Here is an 18,346-nt window from a genome sequence, read left to right as displayed (position 1 = left end):
TTTTTTTTGTAAATGTGTTTTCATGGGTGTGAATACATAGCTTATATAGAGGTATTCTTGTGTACCTTTCCGAACAAGGGCTGTAACTTTCATTATCCATATTAAAGAAATTGTTCACCCAAAAATGCAAATCCTGTCATCATTTACTCACTCTCATGTTGTTTCAAGTCCGTATGACAATCTTTCTTCTGTGGAACCCAATAGGAGATGTTAGGCAGAATGTAAGCCTTCTTCCATACAGTGAAAATGAATGGTGACTGAGGTTGTCATTCTGCCTAACATCTCCTTTTGTATTCCACAGAGGAAAGAATTTCATATGAATATAGAAACAACACAAGGATGTGTAAATGATTGCAGAATTAACATTTTTATGTAAACTATTACTTTAAGGCTTGGCAATTTTCATGCTAATTGTGATACTGAATACAGAATAACAATTGTATGGTCAAACATGTTTTTTTCTGTGTTAGTTCCCGTGGTAAACTAGACAATTTCTGATGCTTCAAGTTTTTACCCAACTGAGAAAAAAGGAAGTTTTAGTTTTGAATCTGTTCCAGTAAATTATCTCTCGTGTTCATATGCATTTCAATAATGAGAACACACCCTTAAACATGCAGAGACAAGGGCAGTATGTTGATTTTAAGCTGATTGCAACAGGCACATGAACAATTTTGTCCAAGCACAGAGGAATGGAATAATAAATAGCCTTTTTTAATTAAGGAAATAAAGGTAAGGATTTTTAAAACTGTTTATACTTATGAGAGTATAATTATTCACATTTCAGCTCAGCTTTAAGCAGCTGAATTCTGCAAAAAAGTAATAGGAAGTGTCGTCACATACAGTCATATTTTCTATTGATTAAAATAAGGCAGTTATTTAAGGGGTTATAGAAAATGACTGTGCTAAAAAGATTCAGGATTCAGTTATTAAACCAAAATTCTTTTCATTTCAATGAGAAAGAAGTATCTCCACCTAAGATTATATGTTAACAAAAAACTCATTAAACATTTGTGAATAGTGTGTGTTTCTTTCCATTATATTTAAATTAAAAGGACAAAAAAAAAACAAAAAAACAATGGGCATACAGCGAAATAGGGAAACAAAAGGGATATTTCCAATCATGTGATCATTCTTGATCAAGTAGCCTAATCATGAAGTGGCCATTTCAACATTAATTAATTACTGAAAAGCAAGTGTATCTAGACAACCAGTAAAAATAAAAATAAAAGATATCTTTACTGATCTGTTATGGATCTTTGTAAGCTTGAATAGAATAAAAACAATAGCTGGCATATAAAATGACCGCAGTGGTGCCATTTCATGTATGACAGGAAACTGCTATTGAAATGCTGCTGTGATCAGCAATTTCCATTTAGGGTTTATTTGGTTTACTAAAATGCTTAAATATTCAGATAATGGTTGACAGATAATCAAAAAACAGAGAACACACACTATCTTTAGGTTTACTTAATTTTCCCTTGTTCGTGTAACTCAAAAAATGCATTTAACTAAGTGAACTTAAATTAACCAGGTTGTTTATTTTATTTTATTTTATTTTATTTTATTTTATTCATTTGTGTTAGGACAACATGAATCTTTTTTGTTTGGTTATCTGAAACTGGGCTGGGGGTTTCTAGTTCCCAGCATACTTTGAACGAGACTAGATAGGGAGAGTAAATGCTAAAATTAAGTATTATTTTGTGTGTGTGTGTGTGTGTGTGTGTTTTGTGCAATATAAAGGGGGATACTTGTTAGTGTTTAATGTTTGGTTAAGCTGAGATTTAGAAGAGTTTTAGTTATGTTTGAGTTTTGGGGGTTGAGCTTACGATCAGGACAGATAGATGTGACACATGATATTGATTGTTCCCTTCATAGAGCAATTGTTTAGTTACTAAACTACACTTCCCACCAGCATGTATTTAGCATGCCAACATTAGTGGTGGTGAGTTTGATTCAGTTTACCAAAATGATTCATTCACATTTGTTCATTGATTCATTTATTGACCATTTCTTCAAGATACGCCTTTATGCCTGTAGATGGTACCAAATGACCATATTTAAGTAATTGCACTGAACCAAAAGCAGTCATTCATGACCAGAACATGTCTAATTATCCTTTATTAAAATATGCGTGTCTACAGTTCAACTAAGAGACTTCAGCACTGCAGTGTTTAAGCATCATAAGCGTTTCCCCACATGTGAAAAAGAATATCTATCATATTCTGAACTGCTGGGCATTCACCAAAAAGATTAGTTCATTGATTCATTCATTGATTCATTCATTGATTCGTTCATTGACCATTGATTACGCCTTTACGCCAGTAGATGGCGCCAAATGAACGTCCTTTACATTTTAAAAAAAGAGTAAAATTCATGGAATCAAAAGTACAGTGTAATGAACAACCAGTATAAGGCTAATTATACTTTATTAAAATATGCGTGTCTACAAATCTACTAAGATACTTCAACACTTCAAGGGTGTTAAAGCATCATAAACGTTTCCCCAAAAAATGACGACAAAGCATATCTATCATATTCTGAACTGCTAAGTATGACTTTATATCAAGCTATACAAAAAAATAAATAAATAAATAAAATAAACAATACTAGCCTAAAAAATTATTTTGAGTTTCAGTAACATCTGTAGGTGATTGTAATTTGCGGTCATCACTCACTTTTATTTGTAATTAATTTGGTCCCTTTTTTTGTTGAACAAGACGAACTGAACAAATGACATGTAGCTCCTCGTCCTCTTGTTCAGTCAAACAGCAGATCTTCATTTACAAATGTGATGACTGATTCATTCAATTCGTTTGTGAACGAGCGTACCAGTACACAGGGTTGGAGAGTAACGGAATACAAGTAACGGGATTACGTATTTAAAATACAAAATATAAGTAACTGTATTCCACTACAGTTACAATTTAAATCATTGGTAATTAGAATACAGTTACATTCAAAAAGTATTTTGACTTCTGAAGAGATTACTTTGCATTTTATTGTCATTTGTTTCATTTAATATTTAGTCCTTTCAGATGGAAAACATTTATACATATAAATGATGAGATCCAAAGAGCATTTGAACAGCGGTGAAACACTTTCTTATGATGTGTTACATTCATACGAGCAGACAGAGAAGTAAGTTTGAAGTAAGTTTGGAGCAGAAGAAATAGAAATAAACCTTGTGTAAATTGTCATCTTTACACTAAGCTAAAATGCTGTTTCTAGCCATTTTACATGCACATGATACCAGGTACGATCGTATTTTTTTATCAAGAAAATTCATGTTGGATCATAATTTCTTTTTTCTAGGACGACCTTTGATATTAGGGCAAAAATCATATTCTTGATAATAATTTTTGTATTGTTTTCCTGTAAAAATATCTAAAAATCCTTAAAACAAGATCAATTTGATTAATCTTGTTTTAGAAACAACACTGCATAAGATATTTGGGTTTTTCAGAGAATGTATTTTTAACATGTGTATTTTTGTCTTACTGTACTGGCAGAGTTTTTATAGTCAAAACAAGTGAAAAAATCCACCAGTGCTGAAGAAGTAATCCAAAGTATTTAGAATACGTTACTGACCTTGAGTAATCTAATGGAATATGTTACAAATTACATTTCACAGCATGTATTCTATAATCTGTAGTGGAATACATTTCAAAAGTAACCCTCACTACCCTGCCAGTACAAATGAGATGACCGACTAGTTCAGTGAAGGGGTGTATTTGTTCAGTGGGTCAAACCAATGATATGCTTGTCTTTTCTCTCCTAGTAGAAACACCGTTGACTCACATGCCGAAATGAACGAACTACATGCCTCCTCTCGTTTAGTCAGTCAGCAGATCTTTGTTCAGATCTACATTCATACATTTTGTTCATGAACGATTATACCAGTACATTAAGTTTGTTCATGAATGAGACAACTCAACTCATTCAGACTCAAACTATCCACTCAACTCTTTCAGAGAAGGGGTGTATTCGTTCAGCAGGTGAAACTAACAATATGCTCCTTCACAGCCTGCACTCGAATGCTATTGGCACATGTTATAGCCAGCCTTTACAGGCATGAAAAGCCACGAAAGCAGTCTCGTGCTTCATACTACTGAGTTTACTCACCTACAGTACACGTAAGTAATGTCACTTTACTGCAACTAAAAATAGCAGCCGTACCTTACCAAAAAGTTTAAACTTAAAAACAACTATAAGTGACAGAAAATAAATAAATAAATAAATAAACTCAAAATTATAAACTGAATAATAAAAAATAAAAAAACTGAATAATTTCCCCTAAAGTTTAGTTTGACTAGTTTAGTTTGACCGTGTCCTCTCGTTCTCTCGCTCTCGCTCTCTCCCCTACCCCTCACACTTTTTTAAGATCTGGGAAATCCCTTTCCTTACAGTTTCCTGGCAGTTGCAAGAAACATAGAGTGACATTCTACATCTGTGTTTACACTGTGTAGCTCTACTAGTGGGTCACGGACAGACGGTCAGGTTTACCTTACCGTTTCATGTATCATAACTGTACCAGACTTACTTTCATTCTTCAACAGCTGCATGAAGATATGGAGCGTTTAATATGATGTGCACCGGTTCTTTGATGTGTTCCTTTAATTAAAAGATGGACTTTATATTCTTTAAAAATTTTGACATGGATTTGAAGGGCATCATGTTTTTGTCACTCAAAGTAAGTAAAATAGGCTATGTAATTTTGAGCATTTTAAGAATTTTGCATATCTTTCTTTTTAGATGTTTTCTATTATGCTTTCAAAGTTACTTTTAAGCATTTTCTCTAATTATTAGGTTGCATACAAATGTATTTCAGAGACAAAAAAGTGTATGTATTGTTTGGTGCACATGAGTGAAGTGTAAAAAAGGAAGGAAGTTTTGAGAAGTGCGTACTTCTCACAACCACAAATGTCTGTCTTTTTTTTTTAAGACTAATGTATCTGTGTGCTTGAAGGAGCTCCATTTTATGAGCTGAATATGCTTAAATGAACTGAGAATGCATGTCACATTTATTCCTAAATTTGAGTTTCTGAATATTCAGATATCTTGGAGGTAACTGGGAGATCCACCTGTAAGAAGCATTTCGCTGGTCTCCGGTCTTGCATCTCAGCCACAATGTTTTCCACCTGGATGCTACATATGAGTGTACTTGCTCTGCTTGTCATAACCACCAGCGCTGACCACTGTCCACTTCATAAAGTCACACCTGGGACTGGTGAGACAGAAAGTTAACACTTTCATACATTATTGCATTCTGTTCATTAAAAAAACAAAAATACTGTTTGGTTCAGGACTGTGTCCACCAGATAGACCCTATCATTGGTTTATCTAATCATGTTGTGTCTTTTGTCCTGGGCCGATACACCAACACAAACAAATCCTTATCCAAGACTTTACTAAACAGTCGACAGAGATTTTCCATTGCAGACACTTATAACTCAGGGCATGAATTCAATTATTACTTTGAAACTTCACTTCTAACTAATATCAAGAATTTTGCAGAAACTGAGAATGAAAAACTCCCTTTTAAGAAGTTTTTAGCAAGTTCCTGATTGTGGTCAGATGTCTGTGAGAGAGTGGTGCTCTAGGAAAAAGCTTTGAAACAGAAAAAAAGTGTAAAACAAAATGTTAAAAAAAGAGGACAGATTCATCATCATTCATCTTTATATTCTCCTTTAGTGTACTGTTCAGGCATTTTGTTGCTATATTGTAAAAGCTATGCATTTAGAAGTTTTTTTTTTTTTTTTTTTTTTTATGTTTTGCAATAGTAGTGTTTTATTATTTATTTTTTGCGGATGGGGTTGTGTTTTTTAGTCCATTGCATTGAATATATCAGCAAAACGAATAGTGCAACTAATATCACATCATAATATATTAATCTGCAATTGCAGTTGTTTTCCTATGGACTAGCTAGCTAACATATTTAGCAACAATGACAAATGTCTTCCTTTATGAAGTTTTCTTTCATCCATATCTGTCTCTTACCAGTTCATAGTTCTTCCGAGCGTTGTTGCTGTTGCTTTCTTGCTTGAACAGGAAACTTATTATTGAAAGGCTTCCTGTTACGATCAAATGAATACTGAACTGTCTGGGGCCATCTTTTACTAAAGTCAGTAACTGTTTTGAGTTGAAATATGGCACCAATTTGTGTCTGTCTTAAATAAATAGTTCACTCAAAAATTCACCTTCACTTTCATAATTTACTCACCCTCATGCCTCCCAGATGTGTATGACTTTTTCTTCTACTGAACACAAACAAAGATTTTTAGAAGAATATTAAGTAATCCATATGACTCCAGTGGTTAAATCCATATCTTCAGAAATGATATGATAAGTGTTGGTGAAAAACCAATCAATATTGAAGTCCATTTGTTACTTTAAATTTGCTTTCAAACTGCCCTTCTATGCAAGTTCATGAGAGGACCAAGTTTTTCTTCTTCTGTTTTTTTTGGCGATTTGCATTCTTTGTACATATCGCCACCTACTGGGTAGGGAGGAGAAATTAAAAAAGGGAGAGACAAAGGGCAAGAAAAGAATAAATAAATCGTATTTGCACAACAGCCCAGTAGGTGGCGATATTTACAAAGAATGTGAATCGCCAACAAACAAAAGAAGAACTCTCGTGAACGTGAATAGGAGGGCTGGTCAAAGTAGAGATTTAGCGTAAAAAAGAATGAATCTAAAGAATTAATCTATTTCTCACCCACACCTATCATATCACTTCTGAAGACATGGATTTAACCACTGGAGTCATATGGATTACTTTAATGCTGCATTTATGTGCTTTTTAGTGCTTCAAAGTCCTGACCACCATTCACTTGCATTAAATGGCTGAACAGAGCTGAGATATTCTTCTAAATCTTCATTATTGTGTTCTGGTGAAGAAAGAAAGTCATTCACATCTGGGATGGCATGAGGGTGAGTAAATAATGACTGAATTGTCATTTTAAGGTGAACTATTCCTTCAACAGGATAGTTCACCCAAAAATAACAATTCAGTCATTATTTACTCACCCTCATGTTGTTTCAAACATGTATAACTTTAATTCTTACGTGGAACACAAACTGAGATATAAGGCAGAATGAAAGCCTTAGTCACCATTCACATTTATTGTATGACAAAAGATCCAATGAAAGTGAATATTGACTGTCGTTCTGCCCTAAATCTTCTTTTGTGTTACACAGAAGAAAGAAAGTCCTACGGATAGGGAACAACATCAAGGGGAGTCAATAATGATGGTTTTGAAGTGAACTATCCCTTTAAATTTAACTGTTCATCTCATTTGAACCTTTGGTCTATAATACTGACATTTGATCTCTTGATTTAGGGTCTCCAATTATGGATTCTTTGCAGTGCTACAGTGACTTTATGACCCAGGTACGATGCGCATGGGAGGATACAAATGTTCATTCACACACAGCAGGAAATACATCATCACAGACACTGTACTACAGGGACGTCAGAGCTCGGAACAAGTGAGATTGAATTTTCTTAGGAGAAAAGTGCCGGGGAAATTCTCGTTATCTGCAAAATTATTAATAAATAGGTATTTCTGACTCTTTTCTTATCTCTCTCTCTCTCTGTCTCTGTCACTTTCTCTTGTATCTCTCTCTGTGAAGAAATGAAATACGTTGCATCTCGAATGGACCCGGTGTGCTTTTATCCAATGGGAAGGTCTCTCACAGCTGTCACTATAACACCAGAAGGTTTAGCAGTGTAACATTTCACAATCTATACTTCAGAGTACCCTGTTTATCAAAACCCACAACTCTTAGAGTAGCCCAGCAGGGTAAGTGCGTGTTTTGTGCATGAATGTTTGTTCTAAAGCATTTTTAGTGTGGAAAAACCTTTCACAGTTGTCTCTGTGCATTTTCAGGAAAAGTTCTCGCCCCGATTGACTTGACAGAGGAGTTGGCTGATGGGAAAGGTCATCTGCTGTCCTGGAGAAGCCCTTATCCAGCATCCTCAAATATCACAGGAACACTCGTGTACCAGCTTCATTATCGCAGATATGGGGATGACTGGATAGTGAGTACACACAAATACACGTTTAACTGGCTTGATAAGAAAACACCATAGATTTCGTTTTTTTTTTTTTTTTTTTTTTAAAGCTAATTATAATTACAGGGTCATTGACAAATAAGGTTGTAATGAGAAATCTTTTAAAAATCTAGTTTAAATCTAGATTAGTTAAAAAATATTAATATTTAAAATAAAAATGATTCACTGCTGTTTTTAAGAAATAATCATTATAAAAGTTTGTATTATTATTATTATTATTATTATTATTATTTATTTATTTATTTTTAATTTTTTTTACAAGATTTGCAGTTTTTAATGAGGCTTTTAAATTTTGTTTACTGTTGGAGACAGTTACACCACTTATTTTTTTTATTTTTTACTTTAAGCCCCAGAAAATAATCAAAATGACTTTGAATTAAGTAATTAAAAACTTGTTCATCATACTGGAGTTGTATTCATGTAATTGATTTGTGTGAAATGTTATTTAATGTCATTTTGAATAACTCAATATCTGGACAAAAACATAAGCATCATGTCATCGACCCAATTACAAACTATCCCTACCCCTTCAAGAAAACTTTTTACAATAAAAGAACCATTTTTACCTTTACTGATGTAACCAAAGGGAGGTTTTGTCAGATTTAGCTAATAGATATGTTAGCTTTGGTATATTTAGCTATATTTAAGTATAGCTAAGTAACCCTGCCACACACTAAAACAAACCACTTAACAAAACAGTATGTTTTTCTGATAGGATTCCTTGTGGATATCCGGCAATATCTGTGTAAAAGCAGCTTTGTTTCATTGTGTATCACATGTATGTACTATCACATAGCACAATCTGCCATTGTAAGGAAACGGCAATATAACCTCAAACTAGTCACAAGATTCCCACTGAAGATAAAGTCTCCACATGAAAGAGTATTGCTGTTGTTCTGATACTGGAGATAGATCAGCTGTAATGATTTGGATATTTATGTTGGTACATGCTGAGTGCATGTTTGTGTGTATATTCATGCAAGTGTCAATGTTACCAATGAATGCATCTTATGCTGGCAGCATAAGTGCATGGGTGTTTATGTTAGTGAAAGCATGTAATTTTTCTCTTTCTTTTTTACTGGGATAGGTGGTGGACAACATCAATGCCTCTAAGTATATGATTGAAAGGGAGTCACTGTTGCCGGGGTATCCATACCAAGCCAGAGTGAGGGCACGGGCTGCTGTTGGACTCTGGAGTGACTGGAGCCCCCCAGTGTCCTGGAGGACACACAATGGTAATAAGAACCCAGTCCATAACAAACTGATCATATAAAACTTTAATTAACAGTTTGAAAGAGTGAAGTTCAGGTTAGTGATGTTTTATGATCTCTTACTTTTAGATGGTGTCTTTAACCTGCAGTGTGTGATAGAGGGAGAAACCACTGTGACGTGCTCCTGGCAGATGAAAACCGAACTTTCTCACTTTATCTCTTATCATCTCTGTGGTCATGACAATGACAGCAGCCTGTGAGTAACATTCAAAGAATGGCCCACATTGCATCACATATGATTGATTTAAAGTGTGGTGTCATATCCTGCGCACTGACAACCCTGACTCATAATGCTTTCTCTGTCCTTCAGAGCCTTTGAATGTTGTAAAAACCCTCTGCTGAAGTCCAGTGGCCCTGAGCTGTCAGAGTTTACCTGTTCTGTGAAGACCTCTGACCCTTCCCTGTTAACCGTGGAGCTGAGGCCAGTGTACTACAGTAGGGCATTTAATATGGCAAAACATAGTAAGTCTTTTAAAGGGTGGTTCAAGTAGCTATCTGTTTGCATTCCCATTCATCGCAATGGCAGTTTAAAGAAATAGTTCACCTAAAAATGAAAAGTCTCTCATCACTTACTCACCCTCAAGACATCCCAGATGTGTTCTTTCTTCTGCAGAAAACAAATGAAGATTTTTAGAAGAATATCTCAGCTTAGTAGGTCCATACAATGCAAGTGAATGGTGGCCAAAATTTTAAAGCTCCAAAAAGCACATAAAGGGAGCATAAAAGTAATCCATATGACTCCAGTGGTTAAATCAATTTCTTCAGAAGCGATATGATAGGTGTTGGTGAGAAAAAGATCAATATTCTAGTCCTTTTTAACTATAAATCTCCACTTTCGCCAGCCCAATTAAGTGCTCTTGGGGGGTGGGGGGGGGATTCACATTTTTGGTGCATATCGCCACCTAGTGGGCAGGAAGGAGAATTTATAGTAACAAAGGACTTAACTTTTGATCTATTTCTCACCCACACCTATCATATCGCTTCTGAAGGCATGGATTAAACCACTGGAGTCATATTGATTACTTTTATTTAAACTTTGGAGCTTCAAAGTTTTGGACCCTGTTGACTTGCATTGTATGGACCTACAGAGCTGAGATATTCTTCTAAAAATCTTAATTTGCATTCCACAGAAGAAAGAAAGTCATACACATCTGAGAAGGCATGAGGGTGAGTAAATTATGAGAGAACTTTCATTTTTGGGTGAACTTTTCTTTTAAGTCCATTTAACGCTTTTAAGAGGCCTTCAAAAAACGAGGAACTGGTCAAATTATCTATTAAAATATAATGAATGTGTCGTGTTTTATTTGTTGCTTGCAAAATTATTCTTCATTATAATACCATCAGTGGAAAAAAAGCTGCTTTTAGGGCCAAGATGGTGTAGTTGCAGGGGCTAACTGTACCATATTAACTAGCTAAACAAGAGATCTTTTATAACCACCTCCGCATTTTTACCATTAGAGAGAGAGAGCGTAACGGTCAACTAGCATGTTACGACAGTGAATCCCCGTTTGCGGATACTATACAAATGAATGGGGAGAGCCGTAAACTGACATCTACCTGTCGCAAAATTGTGTGTCTTTTCTTATTAATCAGCAATTTTATCATAGTAAACTTCACACATAGTTCATTCCAGTAGGACTGTTTAGTGTAAAACATGTTGAATATTAGCAGACAGGTGGTCAATTCATTAAGTGATGAGCTGTTTCCTCACAAAATCAGTTTATTCAGCACACTCAAGCATCTCCTTCATAGACATCCATTAAAAAAAGGCCTCTTGTCTCCTCGCCAGTGTACCGTCCATAAAATAACAATGTGACAATGTTATGCATTTTGTTGCTAAACTTGTAGGCTTAACTTGAATGAAGGGCTCTGGCCAAACTTCAAACCCCATGGTTGTTAGTGGAGTCTGAAGCTCTATTATGCTAGTGTCAGTGCTGCCATCTGGTGTTTAGGAGGAACATTACAGGCTCAGTGTGTACCTGAAATATAAAAAGTGACTTTGAGGATGTCTTAGATCTCATAATAAAACCGAAACCTACCAACAATTGAGCACCACTGACATATACTTTAGAAAGATGGACGGTATAAAGGTTGTTGTGTTGAAAGCATAAAGGCACGGACAGTTTTGATAAGTTGATGGTTAAATGAGCTGTCGGGATAAAAACTATAGTCTCTAAACAGGACCTGTAACAGCATATTCATGTGCTCCTCCAGTTCAACTTCCGCAACTCGACCCGGTCAATGTGGAGGCAGATGGTGTTGTCAACATAACCTGGTCTTTACCAGAAGTCTCTGAACTTCTTGACTTCCAAATCCAGCTACAAATCTGTACCAAAAAGGTGTTAACTTTCTTTCAGTCTTAATTTATGTTGCAAATTTGCACATACTAAAACGTTAAACTGTTTAGTTGTTGCTGTGATTTATAAAAGGTGTTATTTCTCTCTCTTTTTGTAGAGCTCAGTGCTCTATAACATTACTCAGGGGCAGAGCAGGTTTGAGATTCTCTCTAGCTCTCTACAACATTCAATACAGTACCAGGCCTACATTAGATTGCAGCATATACCTGATCCTGATGGTCTTTTCGTAGTTTGGCCATCAGAATGGTCCCAGCCAACGCCATTTACCATCTATCGAGGTAACACCTTTGATTTCAGACATGGTCTTCTGATCATACAGGCCTATTTCAGTCTTGAAATGTGATATATTCCTTTCTTAAAGCTGAAGTGTGTCATTTCTATGCCACTAGCATCACCAAAAGGAATTGCAAAAAAGAACATGACAAATGGCTTATAGTATATATGGTCTTATTTATCATCCTTAAATCATAGAGAAAGTAAATGATTAATATTTACATATAGGGTGAATTCAAGTAAATTTGATCATTTTATGACATGAAAAAGTGGTTGAATGTGTCCAGTGTGAATTCATTGAATCTTAACTGATATCATTTTTGCTGTTAATAAATATTTAATAGTAAGTCAATGCAAAATGAACACTTAAAGGTGCACTCAGTTTTGTTTTTTTTGATTTTTTTTTTTTTTTTTTTTTGTTAAAAGTTTTACTCCTAAAGAAATTAACTCTAATTTTGAAACATGTGTATAAAATGATGAGCACCCACATGAGATGAAGACTCCAGTCATATCAGTAACCTTTTAAAAGCTGTTTCATTGTACATGGAGAGGGTCCCTTCATGGGGGCTACCATGTTAGGAACACATACACGTACCTTGACAAAGGCTTGTTGCCGAAACGTTGGTAATAAAATAAACTTGTAAGAGAGTGTGCAGTTATATATTTTTCTTTTGAATGTTTTTGTCCTCATTTGCACCTCCAAACTTAAGGTATGCGTTTGCTCAAGTGTCTTTCTAAAGGATCACATGACCAGCAAAAAATACTACTCGCTTATTCTCTGTAACCACCCTGTTATTGGACACTTTCATTCAGGAATTAAATTAATCACAGCTGACTGTGAATAGTTAATTTCTACAATGGCATTGGTACCTGAAAAATACTGATTTTGAATCATGCTGCATCCACGCCACTGGGTGTCACCGTAAGTCCAAAATGACACAAACAAAAAGTTACTGAGTGCACTTTTAAAAAAAACTCTCTTTGTTTGCATGTGTATGCGTGTACAGCTTCATGGCCCATCAGCAATACAATCTACATGTTGGCTAGTGTGTTTGTGGCTGTGCTCTTCATCATCTTGTATAACATCCTTCCAGCCTGTCACAGGTGAAAAACCTTGTCATTCATCATGTGTAGTTGTTTTTGTTAGTGTGTTTATTTCTTCATGGGTGTGTTTTTCTCTCAACAGAAGGACAGAGTTATGGAAGGGATCGATTCCCTCGCCCATAAATAGCAGAGTAATTGAGGGAATGATCAAGGTGAGTGTCTTTACTGACTGAGCTTGGAAAAACATGAACATTTTTGTTTGTATTCCAACCTGTGTTTTAGTTTTGTTATAGATTTTTAATTACTTTGTGTTAATTATTTTATTTCAGTAGTTTGAAATCATAGTTTTATCTAGTTTTTTGGTTAGCTTTAGGACGGTTGTTTGTCCGTCAATGCAGTCTGTATAGACTAGGGATAGACCAATGCCACTTTTTCTCTTCTGATCTGATTCCGATACCTGAAATCTCAATATCAGCCGATACCGATCCCGATCCGATACCGGTGTTGCTGTTTTTTCATAATCAGTTTAGAATAACTATACCTCACTCTGTGATACTAATTGGTGTACTCTTTTATAAGTTGTCCACTTTTCATTCTCACAGTTATTTGTAAACAAATAATTATGATAATAATAATAAATTATTCATTTTAGAATACAAAAGAAATATATTTCAGTCGTGCACCTTTAACTTTAACACCCTCTGGTTTTTATTTTGACAGTCAGAACACTCCAGTAAGTCCTGTAATTGTCTAAATGTGGGCTAGTTCACAGTAGTTTAATTCACTTCTTAATCAAAATCTGGCGAAATGCTCCATCAGTGCCATTCACAATGCATGTTATAATTGAACTGAACTATTGAGCAACTATGTCTGAAATTTTGTTTGTGTGTGGCACTCACATTTTGCGCACCACTATGAGGGCCACGAGCACATCGAAATCATGCGCATGCTATGTGTGTCAACAGAGCTGCGGCATTCACTAATGCGCCGCACATGCAAACTGTACATTTACTTATTAAACAGCCTTTTGCGATTCACAGAGCTATCGCATGTTTTAAAGTGGCTTAGTCATATGGACTACATTAATGGTGCCTTTTTTTATGCTATATTTGGAGCTTGACAGTAACAAACATAACTAACACACAGTATCGGATTTGGATCGGGCTCGTCGGGACGATACATGGTCTGTCTAAAAACGTCAGTATCGGAGCCGATACCGATCCAGGTATTGGAAAGGTGCATCCCTAGAATAGACAATTTTTGGTCAAGATATCCACTGAGGATTTCACTAACACACAAAACCCTGTAGAGGTGTTACTGAACTGCAAAATTCCTCTTTCTCTCTTTTTCAGAAGTCTTCCACTGGAAGGCCGGATCTTCAGAGTGAGAAAGAGAAAACTTCAACATGTGTCCTCCTGGCTACAGACGATATCAGCATCTGTAAAAGCAGGTTAGCTCTCACATAAAAATGAACACACCCGTTTACATCATTTTTACTATCCTTTTCTGTGTAAAGATAGATCCAATTTTTCAACTTTGTTGCCATGATGGCGTAACGCATATCTTGACGTAACTTTACAGCTAAAATAATATACAAGTTTTAACAGAAGAACTAATGTAAGTGCTTTTATAAAATTATAAAAAATGATAAGCTTCACATTTCTGCCTTTAAACCCTTTTAATATTGGCCCCCATTCACTTCCATTGTAAGTACCACACTGTAAAGTCGATTTTTGCTTTTTTTTTAAAGAATAGGAGGGATGAGTTGAAATGATTTTTTGTAGTAATCAACATTTTGCCACAAATGCTGTCGATTGAGCTTAACTTGTAACATAACTTGTATTTCCTTAAAGGAATAGTTCACCCAAAAATTTTACTCTTATGCCATCCCAGATATGTATGACTTTCTTTCATCTGCTGAACTCCAATAAAGACTTTCAGAAGAATTTCTTAGCTCTTTTGGTCAAGACAATGCAAGTAAATGAGTGAAAAAAATTATTTTAAGCTCCAAAAAGTCAGCATAAAAGAAATCCATAAGACTCCAGTGGTTAAATCAATGTCTTCAGAAGCAATATGAAAGGTGTGGGAGAGATCACTTTTACATTCTTCTCTTAGACCATCGTGAGACAGGTTAGTTTTACCCTACTGATGATGTGTTGCTGCAATAGTAATTCTGCTCAGTACCAGAGGAACCACAGGTTCAGACATTTGGTGCGAGTGCTTGGCTGAAGAGCCACTGGTGCGAAGCTACCATCTGTGGGATTATGACTGAATGCCTCTTAGTTGGCCGGATGAGTGACACCCCTCTCCCTTCACGCACTGCACGTTTGTGGAGAACCTGGTGCTAAATGACTCATAGACGACCTGATTTTGTTGTTTTTGGTGATTCACATTCTTCATGGATTTCGCCCCCTACTGGTTAGGAAGAAAAATTTAAAGCAAACAATTACTTAAATATTGATCTGTTTCTCACCCACACCTATCATATCCCTTCTGAAAATATGGATTAAAACACTGGAGTCATATGGATTACTTTTATGATGCCTTTATGTGCTTTTTGGAGCATCAACATTTTGGCACCCATTCACTTGAATTGTATGGTTTTACAGAGCAGAGATATTCTTCTAAAAATCATAATTTGTGTTCTGCAAAAGAAAGAAAGTCATACACATCTGGGATGACATGAGGGTGAGTAAATAATGACAGAATTTTCATTTTTGGGTGAACTATCCCCTTAAAAAAATATTTTCGTGACTCAAGCACCGGTTTTTCATAACCAGTGCATCCCAAATGTCCATGTTGACCAACTGTCAAAAATGTAACCAAAAAATGAGAATGATAATATTTTCCTTTTACACTTAACTTTTTTACAGTGTCTCTGAGAAGCCACTTCTATTACACAGTAAAGACATGAATTTAGACCCTACCACTGTCAAAACGCGATGGTCAGCTGAATCAAACTACTTCCACTCCTACGTGGGGGAGGGTATGTGCCAAGACAAATCAGGCATGAGCTTCACTGGGCCCTATATTCTTTGCTGTGAGGATTCTATCCCCAAGGACAAAATATCTGATGTGTTCTCTGATGGAGATGACACATGCATGCCTGGAAAGTCTGTGAATTCTGCTCCAATAAATGGAGGATATGTTATGACTCCTCCCACCAGCATGCCTGCAATTCAAGACTCCGCCCTCTCTAAGATTTCACCCCTTAACTGTTCTGATGATCCCCCTGAGTACACCCCCAGTGTAGATCATGGTAGTATGGTCCTCCCTCATCCATCTGGCTACTTCATGCTGCCAGTGGGCCACGACACTGGTATGGGCCAATCAGAGCCTAGAGAGTATGTTATGCTGGCAAACTCTGGAACATAATGATCAAATGACTGGTGGCTTGGTGCTTTTAAAAAGACTGTGTAAACTCAAAGCAACTTTTAATGAGAGGGGTCAAAAAGAGAGGACCAGGGCTTGAAGAGGACATGATATTGAGCACAATGAATGTAGTTCAAATTTTTGCTTTATATAAACTTTCACTTTAAGAGCATTGTCTAGCTATGGATAAGCGGATCACATGCTCATTCTGAAGGGGGTGAAAGTCTCATTGGATCTTAGAAATTCAGAGAGAGTTGAGTTAAAGCTATTATGCTGTTGTGCTATGACAGTCTGACCAACAGATGACAGTGTTGCGTAAAATTAATGTAAAATGGTATCTCTAACTATAGAGTGAACAATGCATTAGTTGACAATGTAAATTTCTGTTTTTGCCTCACATCCCAATGCAGAATGTGTTTTATATCCATTATGTCTTTAATTTAATTATTATCATTATTATTTTTTAATTATTATACTGAAAAAAGTAAATAAAAAGTAACAATTATACATAGAGTGCATCACAAGTATACTGTTCTTTTCCATTTTTAACCATATTTAGAAAATTATGGGAAAACTAACTCTTAAAAAAGTCTGATTCAATATTTTTTTCTATTTTGTTACAAGTAAAACAGCCTATGCTGACTGATTATTTTTTCTTCATTAATTAATGCAATTACTAAAATAATGTTGTGTAGTGTTGTGTTTATCCCTTCTACTGTGAAATGGTTTGTATTATTTCAAATGTAATTATAAAGATATGCTTGAAAATGAACCAGATGTTTAAAATGGTTCATGCATTCCTTACGTGTTCTTCAGCAGAAGTGTTTGCAAACTATCTTTACTCAAACACCAAATATTAAAGATTTTGCTACATTTTGCTGTCTTCACTATACTCTTTGTCTACACACTCTATTTTAACAGGCCTGTTTATGTGTGTTTAGCTGTATGTACTGTGTGAGCTGCATGCAGTGTCACATGTGTGTTATTTGGCAGGCTGGAGTTTTCTGAAAATGTCTGTATCACTGGTTTCACACAGAGCAGATCTGATTTACTGGCCCACCAATCTACTCCACTCTGCACCTTAAGTTGGTTTTGTGTGTGTGTGTCTATGTTTTAATTACACTAACACAATAATAAGTACAGTATTTACACCTGGTCCCTTCATGCATTTTTACAAATTGTATAGCTATCCGATCATAAAAAGATCCATTTGAGATTGATAACAATCCATTCACTACAAGAGACGCATACAAAAAGCAACTCAGCCAAGTGTAAAAGTATCTGGTTGTTTAGATGGTTTTCCACAAACATTACAGAAATGCTGGTCTTCTTTCCAAAAGCAGGTACATTCCACACAAAAAGGTTAAAGGACTATTCCGGGTTTAAGTTAAACTCAGTTGACAGCATTTGTGGCATAATGCTGATTACCACAAAAATCTATTTTGAGTTGCCCCTCCTTTTCTTTAAAAAAAGCAAAATCTGGGTAAGGCACTTTTAATGGAAGTGAATGGGGGCCAATTTTTGAACATTAAATTACTCACATTTTCAATAATATAGCCACAAGACATAAACAATATGCATGCAAACATGATTTTAGTGTGATAAAATCACTTACTATCCTTTTCTGTGTAAGGTTAAAACCAATTTTACAACTTTGTTGCCATGGCGATGTAATGCCAACTAATCCTAAAACCCTAAAATGACCGTAAAAATTACCATTTAAACAACTTTACAGCTCAAATAATACACAAGTTTTAGCAGAAGAATTCATGCAATTGCTTTTATAAAATTATAAAATTATAATCTTCACATTTCTGCCTTTAAACCCACTAAAGATTGGTCCCATTCACTTCCATTGTAAATGCCTCACTGTAACCCAAATTTTTGCCTTTTTGGAAGAAAAGGAGGGACGAGTAGAAATTAATTTTTTTGGTAATCAACATTATGCCACAAAT

General features: G+C 35.5%; 1 protein-coding gene across 3 annotated transcripts; it reads left to right on the top strand.

The window, feature by feature from the left end:
- Positions 1-575: 575 nt before the first annotated feature.
- Positions 576-17,267, top strand: csf2rb (colony stimulating factor 2 receptor subunit beta). 3 transcript variants are annotated; one of them, XM_051714884.1, is made up of 14 exons: positions 576-729; positions 5,054-5,227; positions 7,341-7,488; positions 7,633-7,802; positions 7,890-8,041; positions 9,162-9,309; positions 9,415-9,541; positions 9,656-9,807; positions 11,560-11,684; positions 11,800-11,980; positions 12,983-13,079; positions 13,162-13,231; positions 14,372-14,469; positions 15,893-17,267. In XM_051714884.1, the coding sequence occupies exons 2-14, from the start codon at positions 5,128-5,130 to the stop codon at positions 16,392-16,394; spliced, it is 2,070 nt and encodes a 689-aa protein (XP_051570844.1). In that variant the 5' UTR covers positions 576-729; positions 5,054-5,127; the 3' UTR covers positions 16,395-17,267. The 3 variants fall into 3 exon arrangements, with proteins under 3 accessions (XP_051570844.1, XP_051570843.1, XP_051570845.1); XM_051714883.1 differs by lacking the exon at positions 576-729 and adding an exon at positions 4,391-4,690; XM_051714885.1 differs by lacking the exons at positions 576-729; positions 5,054-5,227 and adding an exon at positions 6,001-6,121.
- The last annotated feature ends 1,079 nt before the right edge of the window (positions 17,268-18,346 follow it).

Source organism: Myxocyprinus asiaticus, chromosome 13 (assembly GCF_019703515.2).
Source record: "Myxocyprinus asiaticus isolate MX2 ecotype Aquarium Trade chromosome 13, UBuf_Myxa_2, whole genome shotgun sequence".
Classification (NCBI taxonomy): Eukaryota; Metazoa; Chordata; class Actinopteri; order Cypriniformes; family Catostomidae; genus Myxocyprinus; species Myxocyprinus asiaticus.
Note: the sequence above shows the minus strand (reverse complement) of the source record. Positions and strands in the feature narration are given on the sequence as shown.

Bases quoted from the DNA above. Each gene is read 5' to 3' on its own strand.
- csf2rb (XM_051714884.1), top strand. From the start codon at position 5,128: ATGTTTTCCACCTGGATGCTACATATGAGTGTACTTGCTCTGCTTGTC. The intron at 7,803-7,889 runs GTAAGTGCGTGT...GTGCATTTTCAG, and splicing joins TCTTAGAGTAGCCCAGCAGG to GAAAAGTTCTCGCCCCGATT. The intron at 14,470-15,892 runs GTTAGCTCTCAC...ACTTTTTTACAG, and splicing joins ATCAGCATCTGTAAAAGCAG to TGTCTCTGAGAAGCCACTTC.